Source organism: Onychomys torridus, chromosome 15 (genome assembly GCF_903995425.1).
Source record: "Onychomys torridus chromosome 15, mOncTor1.1, whole genome shotgun sequence".
Taxonomy (NCBI): domain Eukaryota; kingdom Metazoa; phylum Chordata; class Mammalia; order Rodentia; family Cricetidae; genus Onychomys; species Onychomys torridus.
In genome coordinates this window covers 71,303,731-71,329,767 of record NC_050457.1, presented here as the reverse complement: position 1 = coordinate 71,329,767, position 26,037 = coordinate 71,303,731, and the positions used below count along the sequence as shown (strand labels likewise).

The window sequence follows — 26,037 nt, the reverse complement described above, 5'->3', positions numbered from 1 at the left end:
GATCTTTCTATAACTGCTTGGCCTGTAGGATTATATGGTATACCTGTAATATGCTATATAGTGTAATAAGCAAAAAACTGTTTCATTTTAATAGAGACATATGCTGGAGCATTGTCAGTTTTAATTTGTGCAGGTATACCCATGATGGCCATAACTACTAGCAAATGAGTGATTATAGAATCAGCTTTTTCAGAATTCAAAGCAGTTGCCCCATTGAAATCCTGAATAAGTATCAATGGTATGGTGTACATATTTCAATTTTCCAAATTCTGCAAAGTAAAACACATCCATCTGCCAGATTTCATTCCTCTCAGTATCCTTTGGGTTCCATCCTGCTGGTAATGGCATCTGACTGTAAAAGGAACAAGTAGGACATTTCCTTGGCTTATTGCCAGGTGAAGGAAAAATCCTTTTTTAAACCTTTACTATGGATATGATGTTTGTTTGGTTGTTTTTTTAATGAAATTCTGAGACCTCTACCACATTTCCTATCAATAATTTATCAGTCTTATCATTACCTTGTGCTAGAGGGCCTGGCTAACTCAGTGGGTAGAGCATGAGACTCTTAAACTCAGTGTCATGGGTTCAAGCCCCACATTGGGCACCAAATTTAGAACAGTCTTATTAAATAAGAAACACAGAGCCAAATGCCCAGTTAAAAGTCCAAGAGATCAGAGCAATAGCTTAGAGCTAAATGCCCTTTGTTACCCTTCACTACCGCTGCTGTCCTTCCCCTCAGCAAGAGACCTACTTCTGTGTGTCTGTCCTTTTATTGACTTTCTGTTCTGCCTTCTCATTGGTTGTAAACCCAACCACATGACCTCATCACTGCCTGTTTATACAGACTTCCAGGTCTTCTATAGTTGGTATTGAAGTTAAAGGTGTGTGTCTCCATGCTGGCTGTATCCTTGAACACACAGATATCTACCTAGCTCTGCCTCCTAAGTGCTGGGATTAAAGGCATACACTATCACCATCCAGCTTCTGCTATGGCTTGCTATTAGCTCTGACCCCCAGGCAACTTTATCTATTAACATACAAATAAAATCACCTTTCAGTACAAATAAAATATCACCATAAATCAGCATGTAGACCTGTAATCACCATAAACCCAGATGTCTACATTCATGATATGAACAAAGTCAACAACAGCCAAGGCAATATGTCACCATCAGAGCACATCTATACTGCTATAGCAAGCCCTAAATAATCCAATATAACCAAAGCACAAGAAAAAGACCCGAAAACCAACTTTATGCTGATGATTGAGTTAGTTAGAGAGGAAATGAATACATTCTTAAAGAAATTGAGGAAAAGGCAAAATAAAAAATTGGAGGAAACGATTAAGTCTCTTCAAGAAAACTAAGAAAATAACAAGCAGATGAAGGAAATAAATAAAATTGTTCAAGACCCCAAAAACAAAATAGAAGCAATATAGAAAATACAAATTGAGGGAATCCTGGAAATGAAAAATTTAAGTAAGTGAATAGGAACTACAGAGGCAAGCTTCTCCAACAGGATACAAAGGATGGAAGAAAGAATCTCAGACATTGATGATATAATAGAAGAAATATATACATTATTGAAAGAGAATGTTAAATCAAAAAATTCTTGATCTAACACATCTTGGAAATCTGGGACATATGAAAAGACCAAACCCAAGCATAATAGAAATAGAAGAATATTCACAGCTCAAAGACTCAGAAAATATTTTCAACAAAACCATAGAAAACATTTTTCTAACCTAAGGAGATACCTAGAAAGGTTCAAGAACCATATTGAACACCAAATAGATTGAAGCAGAAAAAAACCTGCCCTGCTACATAATAATCAAAACAGAAAAAATGAACTCAATTAAACAATAATAAGATATAGACTTTCTAAATGGATGGGGAGAGAGGATCTATCCTTCTGCTGCATGCAAGAAACACACCTCAACATCAAAGATAGACATTAGCTCTGAGAAAAGTGCTGGAAAAAGTTTCCAAGCAAATGGACCTAGGAAAGAAGCTGGTGTAGCCATTCTAATATGCAACAAAATAAAATTCAAACCAAAGTTAATATATAGGACAACAAAACAGGGAAGGACACTTCATACTCATCAAAAATCCAATTATTGACCACTGAGTCATCTTTCCAGCACCTTAACTGCCCCCTTAAGAAATACATTTGCATGTTTCATTTTATAAGAAATTCTTGGGGCCCAGCAAGATGGTTCCACAGGAAAAGGCACTTGCTGTCAAGGCTGACAAGCTGAGTTCTGTCCCAGGATTCCAGAGTCCACTGACCTCCGAATGCTCTTTCTGTTTAGCAATTCTTTAAATGTCTTTCAGCCATTTGTGATTCTTCTTTTGAGAATTCTCTGTTTAGCACTTTAGCCCATTTTTAAATTGGATTGTTCAGTATTTTGATGTCTAGTTTCTTGAGTTCTTTATATACTTTGGCGATCAGTCCTCTATCAGATGTGGGATTGGTGAAGGTCTTTTCTCATTTCTGTAGGCTGTCTTTTTGTTTTATTGACTGTGTCCTTTGCCCTACAAAAGCTTCTCAGTTTCAAGAGGTCCCATTTATTAATTGTTGCGCTCAGTGTCTGTGCTACTGGTGTTAAATTTAGTAAGTGATCTGTGTCAATGCATTCAAGAGTACTTCCTACCTTCTCTTCCATTATGTTTAGTGTAACTGGATTTATTTTGAGGTCTTTGATCAACTTGGACTTGAGTTTTGTGCATGATGACAGATATGGATCTATTTGTAATCTTTTACATGTTGACATCCAGTTATGCCAGCACCATTTGTTGAAGATACTTTATTTTTTTCATTGTATAGTTTTGACTTCTTTGTCAAAAATCAGGTGTTCATATGTTTGTGGATTAATGTCAGGGTCTTCAACTCAATTCCATTAGTTGGTATGTCAGTTTTTATAACAGTACCAAGCTGTTTTCATTACTATAGCGCTACAGCAGAGCTTGATGTCAGGGATAGTGATGCCTCCAGAGGTTGCTTTATGATACAGGATTCTTTTAGCTATCCTGGGTCTTTTGTTTTTCCATATGAAGTTCAGTATTTTTCTTTCCAAGTCTGTGAAGGATTGTGTTGGATTCTGATAGGGATTGCATTGAATCTGTAGATTGCTTTTGGTAAGATTGCCATTTTACTATGTTAATCCTACCTATTCATGAGCATGGGCGAAAAAACTAACTAAATAAATAAGTAAATGAATGAATGAATGAATGAATGAATGAATAAAAACAAAAAGTAAAAGAAGGTGAAAGAAAGAGAGGGAGGGAGAGAAGGGAGGAAGAAAGGAAGGAGAAAAAAATCTGTGTTGTTAGATCAAATTTATCTAGTTTTAAGGTTTTCTCCTAAAATTGAAACGTATCTGTCCTAAATTGGATGAATTAAGAAAAATGAAATATGTCTGCTTTTACCCAAGTTAGTTTGAGACACTGTCTTCTGTAAGGGCAGGAAACAAAATCCCAGAAGACAAAAGCTAACACTTTGAGAACACTGAGAGAAGAGACTTCCCAAACTAGGGTGGTCAGGGATTTGTGTGTGTATGACTTACAGTCTAAACATGAAGAGGGCCAGCAATGTGGCAGACCAGAGTATACTTCATTCACTGAAGACGGATATTCTTCTCTTCATAAGACCAACGAGGCTAGGGGTATAAGGAGCCCAAATAATATCCAGGCCATAAGATTCTGAGTTGGGCTTCATCTGATTTAAGGTAAAGATTGCTGGGGCTCAGTGCAAGTGAAAATGGATAAGTTAGAAACAGACTTAATGAAATTCTTGAACTGACCTAATGTCATTTGTTCTGGTAAATTAACTACTCAAGGTAAAACAATGGCCGAAAGACATATATCCATGTAAAAGTCAGAGTTAATAAACACAGGACAAAAAAATCCAATTATTAACTTATTTCAATTATTAACATCTACGTTCCAAACACCAGGGCACCCATATTTGTAAAAGAAACATTACTACAGCTTAAAATCATACATTATAATGGGAGGATTCAATACCCCACTCTCACCAATGGACAGCTCATCAAGACAAAAATTAAACAGAGAAATACCAGAAATAACTGATAGTGTAAACTAAATGGACTTAACAAATATCTACAGAATAATCCACCCAAATACAAAATAATATACCTCCCTCTCAGCACCTCATGGAACTTTCTAAAAATTTTCCACATATTTTTGTCTCAAAACAAGTATCGGCACATATAAGAAATTTGAAATAACCCCCTGCATCATCCAAGACCACCACAGATTAAGGCTGGATTTCAACAATAACAGAAACATCAGAAAGACTACAAACTAATGGAAACTGAACAACTCTTTTCTGAAATAAACATAAAGAAAGAAATTAAAGACTTCTCAGGATTCAGTGAATCTGAATACATAACATATCCAAACTTTGTGGGACACACAAAAGTGGTGATAGGAGGAATGCTTATAATACTAAGCATCTACATTAAAAAAAAATAAACCCCAGGTGAGATCTCACACTAGCAACTTAACAGTGCACCTGAAAAGTCTAGAAGAAAAAGACATGAGCACAACCAAGAGGAGCAGATGGCAGTAAATAATCACATTGAGGGCTGAAATCAATAAAATAGAAACAAAGAGAATAATGCAAAGAACCAATGAAACAAAATTTGGTTCCTTGAGAATATCAGAAGATGACAAATCTTTATCCAAGCTTACTAAAAGGAGAGAATATCCATATTAGCAAATAAAAATTGATAAGGGGGACATAACAACAGACACCATGGAAATGCAGAGGTCATAATTTTAAAGGCCTGTACTTCCCCAAAATTGGAACATTTAATAGAAATGGACATGTTTCTTGATAAATATCATTTACCAAAGATAAGTGAAGATCAGATAAACAATTTAAATAGACCTGTAACCCTTAAGGAAATAGAAGCAGTCATTGAAAGTATCTCTAACTAATAACAACCCTGGCCCAAATGGTGTTAGTGTAGAATTCTACAAGACTTTCAAAGAATAGCTAAGGCCAATGCTCCTCAAATTATTCCACAAAAGAGAAACAGAAGAAACATTGCTAAATTCATTTTGAAGTCACAGTCACCCTGATACCCAAACCACACAAAGATTCAACAAAGAAATTACAAACACCCCTTATGATCACAGATGCAAACTTTTTCAATGAAATTCTTGCAAACTCAGTTTAGGAACACATAAAAAACATCATACATTAGGACCAAGTAGGCTTTGTCCCAGAGATGAAGGGATGGTTACACATACAAAAATCAGTCAATGTAATCCACCACATAAACAAAAGAACCCCTCATGATCACCACTGCCAGTAACGTAGTGTGTTTATCTCATGGAAACATCCTGTTCTACTGGGCATTTACCTGTGGATTATTATGAAGATGATTTCTTCCTAACCTGTAATGTCTAAATAATAATAATAATAATAATAATAATAATAATAATAATAATAATGTTTAAATAGAGATTTAAATAAGAAAGTGTCATACTGCTACAACACATAAGTTTCTATTGAGGAGCCTTATAGACTGGTGGCTTAGGTTAATGATTAAGAAAACAATTGAGTCCCAGTTAGCCCAGCTAGCTTAAATTTTTTTTTACCTTAATGTTGGGAGATGTGTTCACAGGTTTTAGAGTGCATCACGGGTGAAACAAAACTTTTTAAATAACTTTAAGTTCAGCTAAGATGTTTTTGTCCAATAGCTTTGAGGTGAAAAACCCAGGAATATAATCTAAAGTTTTAAAAAGGCACATAGTTGAATGTGGAATTCTTTAAGGTCAGGGAATAAGAATAAAGCAGCCCAATTATTACTAACGGATGCACCTTCTTGCTAGGATTGGTTGATGACCAAAGGTGATGATTAATTTCTTATACCCATTTCTGCCCTCAATCTCCTGATATAAAAACTGTTGATGAGTATGTACCCTAAAGTAGAGCCAGCCGATTCTTTTTCATATAAAAAAGTTTAGGTTTATGATTCCTTTAAGATTCCCTTTCAAGATAAGTAATAAAGTAATTGGCCCTTTCTTTGTAACTGCAAAATGCAGGCTGCCAGCAAAAGATCTGACTGAGAAGAATACCTTACTTACCCAGACAGTTAATCTATAACAAGTTGCTTAGGTATGAATGTATGAGAGTTCTTGGGATAATTTATTTTTCACCTGTAATATATAAAATGTTTAATCATGTAAGGGGTATAGAGAACATTCTGTTTTTTACTGTTTGTCTTGTATTCATTGTAATCATTCACTTGAAAAACAGAATGTAAGCACATTGTAATTTTTATATTGTGTAAAAGATTTTGCTGGGCTATATAAGCTATAAGGGAAAGAAAAAAAGATAGAGTTAAAACAGGCTAGAAGGGAAAACATCAAGAATGAGAGTTAAAATGAGTAGGAAGGAAAATATCAAGAATAAGAGTTTGAAAGAACTAGAAGGGAAACATCAATAGAGTTGGAAGGAAAACATCAAGAAAGAGAGAAGGGCATCACAGGAAAATAAAGAATAGAGAATGCAAAAGAAGAACAAACAGGTCTGAAGGAAACCATCAAGAGAGTGTGTGTCTTTTTTCCTAGCACCCTCCGACCGAAAAGTCTAGTACTCGCCAATGCTGTGGATTTTCCTTTGGACCCTGACCTGTCTGGAGGCTGGCCCTCCCGGGCAGCGTAACTAAGCATTAGAGTCTGTGAGCCCTTAGGGGAAATTCTCATTCAAGCCGCCACACATCGTGAGAACACAACAGGAGCTTGAGTTAGCTGGTCATGTTCCATCCACAGTCAAGAAGCAGAAGGAGATAGAACAATGGTTGCTCTCAGGGTGTTCTCTCCTCCTTATACCAGTCAGTATCCCAATTAAACAGATGCTTCCTCCCTCAGTCAACGTGTATTCTGACCTCAAGTAAACTAATCAAGATAAGGAATGACCAGAAACTTGCTTCTCACGTGATTATACATTTCATCATGTTAACAATCGAGATTTAAGCATTAATTTTCCATCCCTTGTCTATATGAAACAAAAATATACATTGAAAACCTCATATAAGTTTATTTTGTATGTGTGTGCAAACATATGTATGTATGTATTTGGGCCCAAGAATGGAGGTCAGAGGATAATCTTCAGAAGGAATTCCTTCCTTCTATTATGAACCATATACCATATACCAATATGGTTGTGGGTATTGCTAGCCATCAAATTTCTTTTCAAAGACATTATGATTACTCCAGTTACATAACTTTAAATCATAATATTCCTTTCAACCCAATATTTCATCATTTGATCCATAAAGGAGAATCCATCTTGAAGGACCCACAAAGTACTTAACAATTTCAAGAGTATAAAAGATCCCAGTCCAGGTCTAATCTGAGACTCAGGGCAGTTTCTTAACTGTGAGGTTCTACACGATAAAAACTGACTATTTCCATCATGTACTGATACAGAACAAACATTATGATTCTAAAATGGAAGATATGAAACACAGCAAGGATCAGCCCAAAATTCAGAAGGGCTAATACATAAAGTGACAGCTCTCTGAAACGGCTGCACTGGGGTTGACTTCAAGGACTTATGTGCCCCACCCTTCCAGTTTTGCCTGAAAATCACATGGCCTCTCTCCTGGGCATGCTCCACGTATTGCTTGTAGCTTTCCTTAGCAGGTCCTGTACTTACTTCCTTTGTACTCTTGGAATCTCCAATATCCTGCACAATGTAATCATTTGGTTTTATAGCATTTAGAAACAAACAACAGCTGAGCATGGTGGCATGTGCCTTTAATCCCAGTGCTCTAGAGGCAGAGGCAGAGGCAGGTGGATCTCTGGGACTTCGAATCCAGCCTGGTTTACAAAGAGAGGTAGAGGACAGCCAGGCTGTAACACAGAGAAACAAAAACAAACAGGCAACAATCTCCACCCCCCCCCCAAAAAAGCAAAAAAAAAAAAACAACAAAACAAACAAACAAACAAAAAAAACCCAAAAAACCATGTGATCTTTCCATAGTCATGTGATTGAATCTAAGAAAGGTTAGCTTTGTTTAAGTTTACAAGTCTAATTAATATGCTTTGTCTTGAGTGGTCTGCATGATTCTGACACTAATGAGTTATTTTTTTCAGCATATCAAACAGCACGGTCACTTTATACCCACATTTTTCAACATTCCTTATTAACAGACTTGATCTCTTACACTAATTCCTCTCTAGTCATTACTTTTTAAGGAAGGATGAAGGACTTTGCTAAGCTTTTTGCCTTCATCCAGTATTTTCTGCTATAACTAATTTGCTCTCATGAGGTTTATATGTTGTACAAAGTTGCTGCCAGAGTCATATGTAGGGTTTCTACATAATGTGAGTTCACTCATAGTTAGTCAGAATGGAGTTTAAATCAAAAGCTTCCCACATCACTTGTATTTGTAGGGCTTCTCAGTAACCAGGCTTCCTGACGTGAAGTTGTGTCAAATAACCAGTCATTGGAGTTTGTAGTAGATTTCCTTAAATATGAATTTCTTACGTTCTATGTGTTTAGATTTGAGTTTCATTTCTTTTCACAGGATTCCTCTGCAGTTTGACCTTTGTGGTGTTCAAATTTTGATAAAAACCAGTAAAATCTTTATAGTATTCTGTGTAACAGCAGGGCACTTTTACACTATGAATGTTCTAGTGTAGAGTTAAGGTTGATTAAATCGCAAAGCTTTGTGATATTGTCTCAGTTATGAAGGCTCTGGTCGATAACTAATGTATAAAGAAGAGTAGAGAGCTTTCACATATTGTTTACTTAGTTTTATTTCTGTTGGTGTGATTAACACCATGGCCAAAAACTACTTAGGGGAGAAAGGGGGTTATTTCAGTTCACTGCTGCATTTCATTATCCATGGAAGCCAGGGCAGGAGAACACAACTAAAATATAGAGGCAGTAGGTGAAAGTAGAAACCATGGAGGAATGTGACTTTATGTCTTCTTACACACACAAGACCAAGTCACCAACAGTGCCATACACAAGGTGCACTGCCATCATCCAGTGGTCCAGATTCTCTTATGTCAAATAGAATTCATGAAAAAGACCCACAGACATACCCAAGGGTCAATCTGATCCAGGCATTCACTCAATTGAGACTCAATCACATATTGCTTGTCTGTGTGAACTTCAGAGCAGAAGGAAACAAGGCATCTGCATTTGTAGAACATCTCACCAGTGAATATTCTTTGGTGTTAATGAAGATTAAAAATATTACATAAGCGTTTTCAAATTATTTGGTTGTATAGACTTTTGTGTTGATCAGTGATATTATTGAAGTCTTTTTCACATTATTTGGATATGTGGAGTTTTGTGTTTATGATGATTAGTGATATTGAAGGCTTTCCCATGGATTGGGGTGTGTAGACTTTCTTACTAGTAAAAAGTCTCAGAGGATACTTCTGATATGAAAGTCAGATAAAGGCCTTGTCGTAATCTTAGCATTTTTAGTGCACCATACCAATATGAATTCTATGATGTGGAAACAGGCATGAAGAACCACTAAAGGCCTAGCATACTCTCTATTTGCAGAGACTCCTGTAGAGCAAGGGCAGAATGATGACTCTTCACATCATTGTAGGGGTGTTGCTAAGTATGAGATCTTCTTTTTTGTTTAGGAGGAGCCTTCAAAAGCATTGTCACACCCTTCACAATTGTGGTGTTTCTCTTCAGGATAAAGTCTATAGAGGTCAGAAAGCATTCATTCAGTGGAAAACTCATTACATTCTTTACATGTGTATGGCTGCCTTCCACTCTGTATTCTTTTACGTTGGGGAAGTTTATCACATTCCCTACCCTTAAGGCTTCTATTTAGAATGAAAATTTTGATACCTTTTACAGTCTGAAGAAGTGTAAAACATTTTATGAACACATTAAAATTTGTACTATTCCACTGTCTTTGAACTGTCTTGTGATGAGAAATACTAGAAAGCTTATTAAACAGTTAGCAACATTTTCACACCAGTGGCATTTCTCTCCAATATGGATTTCAGGTGTTTTAAAAGTTCTTTGTACATCCAAACAGCTTTGGCACATTCTTCACACCAGTGTGCTTTCTCTCACAGATGATTTCTTTGGTGTTGCTTAAGACCAGAAGACTGGTAAAAGGTTTTGCCACATTCTCCACACTTGTAACATTTCTCTCCAATATGAACTGTCTGATGTCTAGAACGTGCTGTGTAAGTTCTGAAGTCTTTGCCACATTCTTTACACTTGTAGGGTTTCTCTCCAGAATGAATTCTTTGATGCTCTTGAAGGCTTCTTGAACTGTTGAGCTGTTTGCCACATTCTTCACATCTGTAAAATTTCTCCATCTTGTGAAGTAATTTGTGCTTAGTTAGGTATGACTTTGTAGAGAAGGCCTTTCCACATTCCTCACACTTGTACGGTTTCTCTCCAGAGTGGATTACCAAGTGACTGGAAATTTGCCAGGAGGTGCTAAAGACCTCACTACATACTTCACACTTGTAGGGTTTCTTCCCTGTATGAATTCTCTTATGGACAGAACGTAGTGATGGGGTATGGAAGGCCTTGCCACATACTTCACACTTGTAAGGTTTCTCTCCTGTGTGAATTCTCTTGTGAGCAGAAAGTAAAGGTGGAGCATGGAAGGCCTTGCCACATACTTCACACTTGTAGGGTTTCACACCCATGTGAATATTCTTGTGGTCAGAGAGTACTGACGGACAATGGAAGGCCTTGGCACATACTTCACACTTATAGGGTTTTCCCCCTGTATGAAGTCTTTTGTGTCTAGAAAGTACTGATGGACAATGGAAGGCCTTGCCACACACTTCACACATGTAGGGTTTCTCACCTGTATGAATGTTCTTGTGTACAGAAAGTAATGATGGGCAATGGAAGGCCTTACCACATACTTCACACTTGTAGCGTTTCTCACCTGTATGAATTCTCTTGTGTACAGAAAACAGTGATGGAGAATGGAAGGCCTTGCCACATACTTCACACTTGAATGGTTTCTCTCCCGTATGAATTCTCTTGTGTATAGAAAGCAATGAAGGAAAACAAAAAGACTTGCCACATTCTTCACACTTATAGGGCTTCATACGTAAATGAATCCTCTGGTTGTTAGTAAGTTGTGAGTTCCAATGAAAGGTTTTATCACATTCTTTGTCTGTATATTGTTCTTTTCCTGGTGAGTAAAGGTTGAGAAATGATTGAAAGCTGAGCAAAATTATTTATAGTTACAATGCTTATTTTTAAAAACAGAAACATTTACTTATTACCATACTTGCATTTCCCTTTGAAAATGAGAAGCTGTATTCAAATTTCTGAAGCTATATTCAATGGAACTTAATTTAAAAACATAATAGCTGGAACCTTACATATGAACTTACACTGAAATAAGATTATGAAAACACAGAACATAGAAACAAAGAAATATTAATCAAAGTCAAATATGGAAGTAAGACATAACAAAAAGAGTTAAGGAGACCCTTAAGAGTATTATGCTAATGAAAATCAGTCCCTCAAACAAATATATAAATATTATTACTAGATAAACACAAAGTATAAAAGTAGTCAAACATGGAAAACACATGTATAGATAATTTATAAATATTCTAATACAGAGTTTTAGTTTTGAAAAGTATGAAAGTTTAGTTGCATAACCAGAAGACTGCCATTACAATATTAAATGATATATTTCAAAGATTTAAGACAGGAAGCTTTATGCATATTTTGTAAGGAAGATGAATACCCAAGACCATCATATTATGAAAAATAAGTTAAGATCACTTAGAAATGACAGAGCTTTGGAGTCACTGTAAACACAAGCTGACATCATGGGAGGAGAAGAACAAAGCGTGGGAGACTAAAGCATCATAAACCTCTGAGATGTCCTCCTTTGTAAGCAAAGGACAGAAACAGAGATCCCTAAAAAAATGATTTCCACCAAAACCTCATGTCTCAATGCTCAGGATAAAGGTCAAATTTCTGGTGGACTGTTGGCCTCCCACTGTGTCCACTGACACCCTCATTCCTACACACCTGGGTGCATGGTGGCAGCTGCTTGTCTCTTCACATCTGAAGGCTCTTGTTTTTGCTCCAGAAATGTCACCAGGTATGGCTTTGATGAAGCAAGTCCTGTTAGTGGGAAAAGGGAACAACACTGTTAGTGTGTTCTTCTGAGAATAACATGTCCTCTCCAGGACTGTGTGCATAGGGAATGAGAAGATATGATAAAGGATCATAGAGGACTAGCTCTTCATGTGTTACATGACAGCCATATCAGAATGCTTAGGAGGAATTTAGGATTTGCAGGTCTCAAGCTTCATGTTCCTCGGTTACAAGGAAAAATAATAAAACTGAAGAGTATGGCAGTCTCTTTAACATGCACACACCCTGTTCATGTCACTTAATTTCTAACATTACTGCTGTTTTAAGTACAAATTCCCATCATATATTCTACAAAGACAGCAAGTGTCATGCTGACAATTATTAAGAATTTATCATGGAAGAGATCCTCACCCAGGAATACCAGATTGTTGTAATTCTCCACTATCACATCCCTGTACAAATTCCACTGAGCAGGGCCCAGGCATTCCCACTCCTCTGCAGAGAAATAAATGGCCACATCCCAGAATGACAGCAGGTTCTGAAATAAAGAACAGTGAATGAATATCACACATTGTATTCATTAAAACTGTCAATAGTAATAATATAAGTAACATGAAGCATTACATGCTTCTACACACAAATCTAAAAGTCATCAAGAATGACAGGAACACTAGAAGCACTTTTAATATAGGTAAACAGCATCCCTAAAGTAAGTCTGATATAGTACTGTGATGTTACACGGGACTGATCTTTAAACAAAGTGAATAGCAGAATGTCCTAGATACTCCTATGAGTACTATACTTTTAAGGACCATAAAATGGAGAGTGCATGTATCTATGAATTAGTATGTTGGGACTAGAGAGAGGGTAATGCAAACAATATTAGGTCCAGCCTATATTGTTTGTTCCCAGGGTCCGTGGAAGAGTCTACTACTAACCAGCTGAGGATTCTAATCTGAGGGATATTCATTGAATCTAAGCACACTGAGTTCATTAGTCCATTCACTTTATTCTTCTAAGTAAATCCTATCTACACAGTTTCTTTTCTATTCTCATACTTAGCTCTTCTCTGTCCCTCCTGCTTTCAGTCCCTTCTGCTGTTTTCTCATCCTTCTACCTAGTTCTTTCCATCTCCGTCCTCATCTTTGTTCTTCTCCATCCATCCTCTCTGTGCTCTCAGAGAAGCAGTCTATATATCCACGCAGTAATTCTTTGGTAAAGCAATGCAAGGCTTGAAGTTTTCAGGGTCTCAGAGAGAGGGGATAAGGACCCACACATAAAGCAATTAATTGTCAGCTTCCAATTACACCACAAAAGGAGAGTGACTAAAGGGGAGTTCTCTGGTAGGGTCAACTAAAGCCTAAGATCAATTAGGGAATTTATGTGCTCAAACAATAATCTAGAAATGGCTAGGTAGAATGTTAGGGGTCGATAAGTCAAAAGAAAGTCAACTATCTTTGGTGCCAGTTTTCCCACTCATCCCAGCTGCAGCTGCTTTCTGATAGGGAGGGGGACATCTGCTAGGTGGCTAAGCAACCTCTGTCAGAGCGTGTAGTATTTGGTTAGTAAAAGCACTTTCACTCAGAGTAATTGCTGAGGAGAAAATCTAGGAATAGCACCTGGCTGAGGAGGAATAAAAACTTAATCCGCAGAAAAAGAAGCTTGGCACCTACTGCCTGCCTGGCCTGGAGGCGGTCTCCTTGGGTCAGTAGGAAGTAACTGCCTTAACTCAGTATCTAGCAAATGGCTAAAACATCATCCCAGGAATGTGAGCAGTAAATCTCTTAAGTTAGGGTCTTGTGTAAATAACCCAGGGTGAAGGTAAGGGGTTGAGGATTTAATTGTTAGTGGTTCTTTTCTCTATCTGTGAGTTAGATGAGTTGATCTATATGTAGTTTTGTCCTTGGAAAAAAAGGTATCATTGCTGAAATACTTTTGACGGAGCATGGCCCTGGCCAGATATATGTTAATGAAAGATAAACACAGCTGGGAACAGTTATCCTATTACCCAAAATGTATAGGGAGAGTTGTGAACAAGACTGAGATGCAATCGTGAGATTACATGTACACGTAACATGGAGATGCATGGTAAATGGGGAGAATCATAGCTGTTATTCCACAAGAAGTTTACAACAAGAAACAGCCAGTTCATTCAAAAGGCAGTAATTCCATAACGCCTTGCGTGATGGTTTCCTCTAACAGAACCCTTAGTTCTGATAGGTTGACCTTCTGAACACTAGTTGTTACTGCTGTATACTCTCAAGGACTTTCGCTACCAACAGCTCTCAATAAGAGGGCTCAGTAATTATGAGGACTGGCTGCTCTTCCAAAGAACCTGAGTTTGACTCCCAGAAGCTATATGGCTCCTCACAACTGTCTGTAACTCCAGTCCAGAAGTTCAGACAATATCTTAGACATGCACACTAGCAAAACACCCATATACTGAAAATAAATGAATAAATACTAAAATTTTGAAAAAATATACATTTAGTGTCCCATGTTTTTAGTATAATAAATCACACATTATATCCATCTCAAACAGTAGAGAGCCATGCTGATGGAGAAGATATTTCTCAACATATTCTACACAATCCTGAAATGAGAAATACAGTGACGGTGCAGATCAGATGCAGCAACTCTGGGATGAGGCCTGGGGTCCTGAGCTTGAAGAGAATGATGCAGATGACAGTGCACCAGGGGACTTGATCAGCCAAGAGGTAGAAGAATCAATGAAGAATTCATAGACAAAATTGAATAACAAGTATTTTAATAAATTTATACTTAGGAAATTTAGAAATAAGTGTATTCAATGTGACAACTTACATCGACTCAAGACTTTCTCAGAGGCACCTATGAGAGGACAAGGTAAACTATAGTTCTCTGGCCCAGGCCAGTCTGACACAGGATCCAGTGCCATGAAGGAGGCAATGTCGCAGTTACTGAGGTATCCTGTGCTCTCATCACCAACATTGTATGATTTAGGTCTCTGCTGACATTGACCTTTTACCACCCGATAATACTATATAGCATGCTGTACTTCTTAATAAACTTCCTTGCTGTTGAGCTTTCAGTTAATATAAAACTGTGTGGTGGGCTGGGGCTGGAGAGATGGCTCAGAGGTTAAGAGCATTGGCTGCTCTTCCAGCATCCTAAGTTCCGTTCCCAGCAACCACATGGTGGTTCACAATCATCTGTAATGAAATCTTTGGTGTCCTCTTCTGACAGATAGGCAAGCATGCAAGACATAATAAATAAATAAATCTTAAAACAAAACAAAACTTGTGTGGTACCAACTATTGCTTTTGTCATCTTTATGTCTTCATTTCTCATCCCTGGTCTTCCCACTCCATACCCAGCCATTTGAAATCCTTGTTCCTGTAGGTTCAGGTCAGTACCTTAACATTCCTTCCTGTTATATAACTAAACAAGAACATCCACTGATCCATGACTCTCCAGACCTCCTCTTCCTGGTGTCACCAGCTAATGGGATAAAAATCCCATCTCTCTCTTGATTGAAAATTCTTTAGATTCAACATCTGGTTGACAGTGCTAGATTTCTGAGACAGCATAAAGAGACAGAAGACAGAAAAGAGACAGGAGTCTGAACTTCAACAAACAGCACTGTGTTCATTAGCTCACACAGTGAGGAGCAGTCTCAGTCTCCTGGGAAACTGAGGGTTCTACCAAGGGAAAATATGGCTATAACCTTTATAGGTGTACAATGAGGGGCCAGGGAACGAGGAAACTGTTATAACACAAAGCCCACCTTTCTCACTGGGTGGTGGTGGCACATGCGTTTAATCTCAGCACTTGGGAGGCAGAGCCAGGCAGATCTCTGTGAGTTTGAGGCCAGCCTGGACTACAGAGTGAGTTCCAGGAAAGGCACAAAGCTACACAGAGAAACCCTGTCTTGAAAAACAAAAACAAAAACAATAATAACAAAAAAGCCCACCTTTCTCTCCACATTCTGTCTATCACACTGTTTCCCAATGTTGAGACAGGCTGACCCAACAGGCGAATGACTGAGAAGGCCGGGCAATGACACCTGTAATCTCACAGGAATCCTGTTTTACCTCCAAGTAGAGTTGATCAGTGCTAGTGATCAGAGCTAGACGTGCTTCTGATATAGGTAAGTAAGTCTGATAGCACAGTCATGGTAACACATCATGTGGGACTTGATGAGAGTTCATGTCCCTCTCTGTGAGTACTACTTAACAGTCTCCTCTGTTGTCAGCCTCTTTCCTGCCTTTTGTCTCTTTACTCTGTATTCAGAAATCTAACATTATCCATATTATCACAAATGACCATATTACATCCTTTTATGTAGCTGAATAGTATCCCACATTAAAAATGAGAGTTACACTTGGGAAAAATGAAATCAAGTATGCCAGTTTGCAGATGACATAATATGCATGAATGATCCCTAAAGTTCTACTAGAAAACTACTAGAAATATAAACCAATACAGCAATGTGACATGATATAGAATCAACTTGCACAAATCAATAGTTCTTCTATTTATGAGCAATAAACATACAGAGAAAGAGATCATGGACACATACCCATTCACAATAGCCTCAAAGAGCATAAAATATATGGGGATGTGTCAGAACAGGGTCAAAAGAATGAGGTATAGTGCACAATACCTTGAGGAATTATGTGAGAAGTTCTAGGAAAAAGGGCAGAGGGCCTTTTTTCTCAGGCACATTCTGATCCTGGGATTGTTCTTGGGTGTGACTTTGTCTCCCATGACAAACATTTACATTTAATTTAAGATATGCTTGTTCTTGTTGGATGTCAGAACATTGCTACAGATCCCAGTTGGTGAATATACTCTGAATCTGGATATGGTTTTCTGCCTTGTTCTGTGCTTTCTCAGACAGAATCTATAGTACATGCCAGTCAACTGTGTTAAAATTGATCTGTCCTGAGAAAGTTGTGGGAAAGGCTGGCTACTCTGTTAGTATTTAGTATTATTTAGTATATTCTTTTCCCATTTATTTACATGTTTTTCTGATCATTTTTAACTGAAACAGCCTTCTTTGGATCATTGTTTTCTTTGTTCCATTCATGTATCAAGTACACTGGAACTGAAGTAAGGCTGTCTACAGCGTTAATCTACAGCTGCGGTCTACCCCGTTATTTCAGGCCATCCGATCCCAGGTCTCACAGACACAGAGCTGTGTAGGCCAGTGAAAGCTGGCAGTAATGAAATTAGGTCAAGGCCTTTGAAAGAGAGACTTTAAACAAATGCAGGAAGAGGTAGAGAGAGATGCTGGAAAAAAAGATAGACGTTCACTTTAAACAAATGCAGGAAGAGGTAGAGAAAGATACTGGAAAATAGATAGACGTTCGATGCTCATGTATTGGTAGAATTAATATTGTGAAAAAGAAATACTTTACCAAAATCCGTTTATAGATTCAAAGCAATCCCGGTTAAATCCCACCTCTCATTCTTCACAGAAATGAACACTATTCAAAGTTCATAAAGAATTATAAAAGATGCCCACAAAGCCAAAACAACCATGAGAAGAAAAAACAGTGTTAGAGGGGGACCACTCAGGACCTCAAGATATATTACACAGTCTTAGTAATAAAAAAAGGAACCATCACAACAAACAGATATGTACACCAGATGAATAAACAAAATAAAAAACCTAAACATGAGCATAAATAACTTCAGGCACTTAAATTTTACAAAGATGCCAAAAATATCCACTGGAGAAAAGAAATTATCTTGAATAAATATTTTTGAGAAAATAGATGTCCACTTGCAGAAGACTGAAATTAGGTTTGGATCTATGACTGTATAGAAAATCTAACAAGAAACTGATCAAAGACCTAAAGGGTGAAAACCTGAACACTAAAACTGACAGGAGGAAGCATAGGCAGCATCAGGCATGAAACAGTATAGAAAAGGACTTTATGAATAGGCCTTGATTTGCCCTAGAATTAAGGCCAAAAACTGATTAGTGGGACTTCATAAAACTACAAAGTTAGGTACAGCTAAAGAAACTATCAATCAGGTGAAGAAGAAGCCACAGAATAGAAGAGAACCTTTGTCACCTCTATATCTGACAGACAAGTAAACTCCAGAATATACGAAGAACTCAAACAACAAAGAGTCCAAAACAACAACTAAACAAAATGGGCCTGGGACCTGAACAGAGAGTTCTCAAAAGAGGACGAAAATGCCAGAGAATTATCTCAAAAACTATTCATGTGCTGAGCAATTAGGGAAGCCCATATCTAACCAACTTTGAGAGTTCATCCTACCCTGGTCAGAATGGCAAAGATCAACAAAACAACTAACAAATAATGCTGGAGAGGGTGTGGGAAAAAGGGAATATTCATCCACTATTGGTGGGATTGCAAACTATTAGCCACTCTGGAAATCAGGAAAGAGAATTGCTGTGGAAAAATCCTTTTCTACACTCTGAATATGTATTACTCTCATCAGTTAATTAAAAGCTGACAGGCTGGTAGCTGAACAGGAAGTTAGGCAGGAAAGCCAAACTGAATGATGGGAAGAAGGAGGGCAGAGTCAGGAGAGGATGCCAGTGAGCTGCCCAGGAAGCAAGACATGCTAGAGGACAGGTAAAGCCATGAGCCACATGGCAAAACATAGATTAATAAAAATGGGTTAATTTAAATGTAATAGCCAGTTATTAATAAGCCTGAGCTATTGGTTCAGCATTGACAAATAATATTAAGTCTCTGTGTGGTAATTTGGAAGCAGCTACCAGGACAGGGATTGGATGGTCAGGACAAGAAATGTCTATCTACAGACAATTCCCAAAAAGCTAAAGATAAATCTATATACCCAACTCTACTAATCTTTGTACTATTTCAAAATATTACAATTGACATTCAATCCACAGACAGCTGATTAACCATGTTCACTGCTGTTCTATTCATAATATCTAGGAAATGGAAATGACACAAATATCCCTCAGCCGGGTGGTGGTGGCACACGCCTTTAATCCCAGCACTCGGGAGACAGAGCCAGGCGGATCTCTGTGAGTTCAAGGCCAGCCTGGGCTACCAAGTGAGTTCCAGGAAAAAGGTGCAAAGCTACACAGAGAAACCCTGTCTTGGGAAAAAAAAAATCTCTCAATTGACAAATTAATAATGAAAATGTTGTCCATATACACTATGGAACACTCTGCAGTTGTAAAGAAAATGGAACCCACAGGTTAATGGATGGAACTGGAAAAGATCATATCGAGTAAGATAGCCCAGATCCACGAAGCAAACATTGCATGCCCTTTGTCATCTCAGGCTCCTAGCTCTAAATCTTCATATGTTTTTTACATAGCCTGGAGTAACTGCAGAAACCAGGAAAGTAAAAAATGACCTTTGTGGGAATATGTACTGGGCACAGAGGTCTTTGTATGCACATATGTACTTGAGGAGTCTGGAATTTAAAGCATACAGGACTCTTTCTTCAAGGGAAGGAATGCATAACCTGTTTTCTGTCCAGAAGCTTAGAACAGATTTTAAGTCTGCTGACATTTGTTCTATCTGTGTGGCTAGAGCTGATTCTGCTACAGACCTTCCTCCCGATCCTTATAAATTAGTTTTTCTCATCCATTCTAAAAGCCATCTTTTTCTTACTATAGAACTTTTTTTTCTATAGAATTTATCTGTATAGACTTTACAAGGAGTATCCTTGTAGTCACATATAATCTGTATTTAGGTTACTTTCTTCCTCAAAGTGACTTACGTATGCTTTGTTGTGCATACAGGGTTAATTATCACCAGAAGAATTTTCATCTAATTGTGCTTGTGCATAAATGTGCCTAAAATAGCTGGGCGGTGGTGGTGCATGCCTTTAATCTCAGCACTCGGGAGATAGAGCCAGGCGGATCTCTGTGAGTTCGAGGCCAGCCTGGGCTACCAAGTGAGTTCCAGGAAAGGCGCAAAGCTATACAGAGAAACCCTATCTCGAAAAACAAACAAACAAAAATGCCTAAAATAAAGACCTGGACATCACACTCCTAACACTTGAACCAACAGCTGCTACTGAATTCTGTTGGGTAGAACCACCTTCCCGCTTCCCCTGCCAGGTTATTTTACTGTCCATGGCAGTCACAAACACTCCTGCAGGGATGCAGTAGGAGGGTACCAACACAGAGAATTCAGGATGTACATGACTTCATGAAGGAAACTGGGAAGAACACTGGGGCACTAATTATGGAGGGACATAACTATGGAAGTTGAAAAGTGTCCTTGGACTCAGCAACAGAAATGTTTCACTCCAAAGCTGAAAATGACTTGAACCCATGCTTCTCAGGATTATTCCATTCTTTCGTTGTCTGCATGCCACAAACAAGAAAACAGTTGGATACAGTTTTTGATAGAGCCAGCCAGACAAGTGGAGACATACTTTCCAACTCAAAACATGCTACTGCATTTGAAAAGTGTCCTTGGATTCACTGACCGAAATGTTTTAACTCAAAAGCAGAAATAGGCTCCCCTTGAATTTGCTATGAAGCAGGGGATGACAGAGGAAACACTGGGGTTTCCTCACCCTTCCTTGAAATGTAGAGATGACAGGGATGAGCCACAGAAGATGCTCAATTCAAAATATATATAAATACTCGGGGCCTGTAGGATATACATGCACATGGTGCTGTATGTATTGTCTCTACATCGTAAGGAAGGTGTTTTGTTGTACAAGACTGTGTGTTTTCCCCTCCTCACAGAATGTTATTATTTTCCCTACAGATTAGAAAAATTAGCTAGGGAGTGTCTATTATTTTTATATATTGTTAGAAACCCACGGAGAATTCTAGTAGATAAAAACGAAGTGGTTTGAAGCCCATGTTTCTTAAGAGTAGACTTCAATGTCATAAGCCAGTCTCCTGCACAAACACCTGGTTTGACTGAAGAGGGCAATATATGCAAGAGCACAGGAGATGGGGGGCGGGCTGTGGAGGAAAATTATTGATAAGAGGATTGTCTGGTTGAGAGCCAAAAACTCTTGGGAGGAGTCTGTGTCTGCAGAAACTGATGGACCATGTGGAATTTCAGAACTGTGGAGAGACTGGAATTTTGCAGATTCAAAGAGTAGTTACCTTACCTTGGGCTACTTTTACCCTTCAGAAACATTCAGAAACTCTGTAGCGGACCAAATAGCTGATGACAATAGATAAGAAACTTTTAGATCCACTGACTTGGCAGAACATTAGCTTCCATTTTTGAAAAGCCAAGAATGTCACCAGGTAGTATTTTAAATAGACTAGGTTCTCCATCTCATAGCACCTGCCTCTCTGCGGTACCCACCAATATATTTTAAGTTTGCCTTTAAATTTAATAATTCTTTTTATCTGTAAACCCATGAAAGTGTTTCCGCGTTGGAAAGTGTTATTTGGGATAATCTAAATCTTTGTTCCTGGGCACGGTCACTCAAATTGCTCCAGAGTAAACTATTCCTCTTCCTTTTAAGACTAAAGCGGCAGTTTTTACACAAGGAGGAAGCTTCTATATGCAAATCAAAGGACCGTGAGTGAGCCACACCCTTCCAACAGCCCAGAAACTTGGGCAAATCTTTTTAGAATTATCCAGGGAGCGTCAGTGGATGGGATGCCACATACAGTGACAGAGTATGTTTGGGGGAGTTTAGACACTGTCGATAAAGTGAAGAGACGGAATTAAGTGTGTGATGAGAAGACCCGGTACAGCTGGCCAGATCAGCAGGACCGTTTCTTCTCTCCCTTTCAGAGATATTCAAGCCCCCTCCTGTCAATCACGAGATCCATTTCTGTCATCACACCAAACCCTCTCTCACAGGTGAAAGTATCAAATAGAATCGATGCAGTATCGTCTAGTCCCTTCCACTCTGCAGTTTAAAAATCTGTAAATATGTGGATTGTACAATGGCGGGTTAATACCAATTACAAGATTATTATATGGCTACACATAATAAGGGTTCAAGTCACAGGAGTGCACGTCAGGGATTCCTATTCCACCAGAGGCGTCCACAACAAATCATTGAAAAAAAGGAGGGTGGGAGTGGGGGGAGGAGGGACGACACACTAACATCTCATACAACAACCGCCCTTACAGGACTCTGCCTCTGGAAACTAGGAACGTTGGAAACCTCTGTGAGCTCAGACCGGGAGTAATAGGCCAGCCATAAAGTATAGGAGAAATTAGGTGTCTACATGGTCTAGAAGTACTGAGAAATCTGACTACAGCCATGCAAGCGAGGGTCCCCTAGGGAGAGCGTGTTTTCCCAGCCAAGCAGGAAAGTGAGCTTCCTTCAGCAACTCAGACAGCAGCAGTGACATACCCATCCTGCCCTTGCAACCCGGTTCTTTCCAAGCTTCTCAATCCTTGACTACTGAGCCAGCCCTCCAGTCCCAGATACACAGGTAGACACCGGCAGCAGGGCGTCCTAAGAGACTGGACACTCACAGCATATGGCTTTGGCATGATGCCCTCTCCCCTGTCAAACCTGAACCCAGGTACAGTGTCCCAGCCTAGGTCAGCACAGCACCTCCAGGTCAGCTTCTCCTGCCTCTCAACCAGCCCAAGTCAGCCCCCTCCCTCCACGCTGGACCCGCCACCGTGCACAGTCCCTCAGATCTGCAGGACGGCGCTGCACCCTGCACCAACCTCCATGTCAGAGATCCAAGCCCAGTGCTGAGCAGGACGCTCGCCTAACTTTGGGGAGAAGCGAAGTTTGAAGACTGATGCGGAAGTTCAATGTCCAAAGACCCTTCTTGTGATGTCATCGTAGTCAGAACTACATTTCCCACAAGTCAGAGCGAAGGACTTCCGGGAACACAGGAAAAGTGGTTTGTGCAGTGCCTGGGTTCCTGTCCAGCTGTGTTCAGGTGAAGTTGGAAGGAAACAAGCATGAGCACAGGTAGGGCTCCAGGGGATTCGGGCTGTTGCAGTCCTGCGATCCCAGCACCCAATGCCTATGAGCTGAGCCTTTCACAGTAATGGGTTTTTAAAATCACATTTTCTTTTATTTCTGCTAAAACGCTGTGATTTTAAAGCTCAGTTCTACTTATTGTGGGATCTTAACTACTGCATGAAAACTCAGATTTATCTGTTTTACTTAAAAACTAAGAAGCAGGAAGCTAATGCAGGACAGAGTATCATCTCCTCAAGATGCTTCTTTAAACCATCCTTGGTGACCATGCCTGTCATCCAGAGTCTCAGGCGCTAAAGACAGAAGAATCAGAAAACTTAAGGCTAATAAGGACAATTTATAGACGCTTTATATCTAAACACGATGTAGAGAACAGACAGGGGGGCTAGCTTAGAGTAAAGCACTTAACTATAATGAAGGTAGCTTTGGTTTAATACCAGGTAATACAAAGAGATAATCCTTGTTCAATACCCAGTAATAAAAATAATAATCCAGCTGGGTGATGGTGGCGCACACCTTTAATCCCAGCAACTCAGGAGGCAGAGGCAGGCAGATCTCTGAGTTCGAGGCCAGCCTAGGCTACAGAGTTCCAGGAAAGGCTCCAAAGCTACACAGAGAAACCCTGTCTCAAAACAAAAGAAAACAAAACAAAGTAATCATCATCATCATCCTTGTTCTCTTGTGCTGACAGTGTGAGTCATACATGGTCAGACTCTGCAGCTGGAATCCATACGGTGAAGGACGTGGGTCAGGGCCACAGAGATGTTTAAAATCATTGAATAAAGTGAAATCTACAGATCTCTGGTTTACATGCAATGGACTTCCAGAGTCTGGGGATCTTTCTGCAAATTCCTTCTCCATGCTTTCAACAATTTATCTGTGTAATGAGTTCAGTTTTTGTGTCCACTCTGCCACAGCTGTCTCACCTCCTTCTCCCTGGCTTCTAACAAGCTCAGGCATGTTGTCCCTCCCTTTTTGAAGCAGAGGCATCATCCAGCAACTGATGGAATCAGATACAGACCCACAGCCAAACACTAGGCAGAGCTGGGGGAATCCAGCTGAAGAGGGCAAGGAAAGATTGTAGGAGCCATAGGGGTCAGGAACACAATAAAACACACAGAATCAACTAATCTGGGCTTATATGGGGTCACAGAGACTGAAGTGACAATCTTAAATACAGCTGAATTGGCCACTTGTTAGTAATCAAAGCAATACTATTCAGAAGAAATGAAGAGCTTTGCACATTGAGAAATAAGACATAACTAACTATTGTAAATACTTATACACCAAATCATAAAGTCTCCAATTTTATCTAGATAACATTGTAAAGCATGAAAAATTCACATTGTTCAGGCACAATATTACTGGGACATTTTAATGCTGTATTGACATTTCTAAACAGGTTCTCTTAATAAAAACAGTAAAAGGAATCCACAAGATAAATACCCAGTGGTCTGAATGATTGTGATATCTATGACTTGTTTCTATCACATTAAACAATGTTTTATTAATTCCAAGCAATACTTCATGATTTTCAACATTCCACTTTGACAATATTGGTTTCCCACATTAATTCCCTTATATTCATTATATTCATAAGGGATGACAAGACTCTGCTACACAATTTGACTTTACATGATGCTTTCTGCTATAATTTGCCCTATGAGGTTAACATGTTGGACAAAAGTTTCTGCCAGAGTCATATGTGGAAGGTCTCTATTTCACATGAATTCACTCATTGTTGCTGTTCTGGCTCTAACAACCTAGGTACCCTGGGAGCAGGGGGTGAGAAGACACAGAGTCAACGACACAGACTCTGGGAAGTTGCAAGCAAGCTCCTTTATTAAACAAAAGGCTGAGGTATTTATGTGTGGGCTATTTGGTAGGCTTTGCTTCTATGGCTATTGTGGTGTTTCTTGATTTGGCCCTGGGTCTTACATTGGCAGTTGTCATCTTGGGGGTCCAGTTTCAGGCTCCTCTGGGTCAAGGCACTATGGTGCATGTCACAGCTTTTTTTACTTGAGACTTAGCCCATTCATCTGGCATGTGGGCCTTATCAGTCTCAACGCATCATTTATTAGAATGTTGTTTTCCAGTACATAGGCTCTGATGATAACTAGGATATAAAGAAGAGTGGAACACTGTTCTGTGGTGGTATTATGTTCCCCAAAATATTGTGCACCCTAATAAATTTATCTGGGGTCAGAGAACAGACAGCCACTAGATACAGAACCAAAAATGGTGGCTAGAAAATGGGTCAGAGCAAGCCATAGCAGAAGTTAGGCAGTGTTGGTACCTGCCTTTAATCCCAACACTTGGGAGGCATAGCCAGGTGGATCTCTGTGAGTTCAAGGCCACATTGGAAACAGCCAGGCATGGTGACACATGCCATTAATCCCAGGGAGTGATGGCAGAAAGTAGAAAGGTATATAAGGCGTGGAAGACCAGAAACAAGAAGCATTTGGCTGATTAAACTTTTAGGCTTCTGGTAGCAGTTCAGCTGAGACCCATTCTGGATGAGGACTCCAGAAGCTTGCAATCTGAGGAAACAGGATCAACTGAGGAACTGGCGAGGTGAGGTAGCTGTGGCTTGTTCTGCTTCTCTGATCTTCCAGCATTCACCCCAATACCTGGCCTCAGGTTTGAGTTAATTAATAAGACCTTTTAAGATGCCAACTACACTGTTCTTTATTATTTACTGCCTTAGTTTGATTTCTGTTGTTGTGATAAACACCACAACAAAAACTACTTAGGGGAGAAGAGAAATAATCACTGGCTGCACTTCATCATCCACAGAAGCCAGGGCAGGAGAACACAGCAGAAATCTAAGGCAGCAAGTGATGTGGGAACAAGAAAGGCGTGCTACTTTCTGGCTTGTACCCTTCAGCTTCAGCTCAACCAGCATTCTGCTACTATCAGGGCCAGCTGCTCAGGAGTGGAACATCCAATGTGCACTGGCATCATCACAATTGTTCTAGATTCTCCTATATCAGTGAATATTCATGAAAATACCCCCATTGACATGGTCACAGCCAATCA

At 39.1% G+C, this 26,037-nt stretch overlaps 2 protein-coding genes across 2 annotated transcripts in view; both read right to left on the bottom strand.

The window, feature by feature from the left end:
• LOC118596388 (zinc finger protein 728-like) overlaps positions 1-26,037 on the bottom strand; it is a 60,784-nt gene that overhangs the window by 20,043 nt on the left and 14,704 nt on the right. The gene's annotated exons all lie outside the window — the stretch shown is intronic.
• The window catches only part of LOC118596194 (zinc finger protein 729-like), a 31,749-nt gene continuing 13,714 nt past the window's right edge, over positions 8,003-26,037 (bottom strand). Inside the window, 5 exon segments of the mRNA XM_036206932.1 lie at positions 8,003-10,102; positions 10,104-11,185; positions 12,043-12,138; positions 12,523-12,649; positions 22,734-22,807. Coding sequence (XP_036062825.1) covers positions 10,031-10,102; positions 10,104-11,185; positions 12,043-12,138; positions 12,523-12,649; positions 22,734-22,807 — 1,451 coding nt within the window. The 3' untranslated portion in view covers positions 8,003-10,030.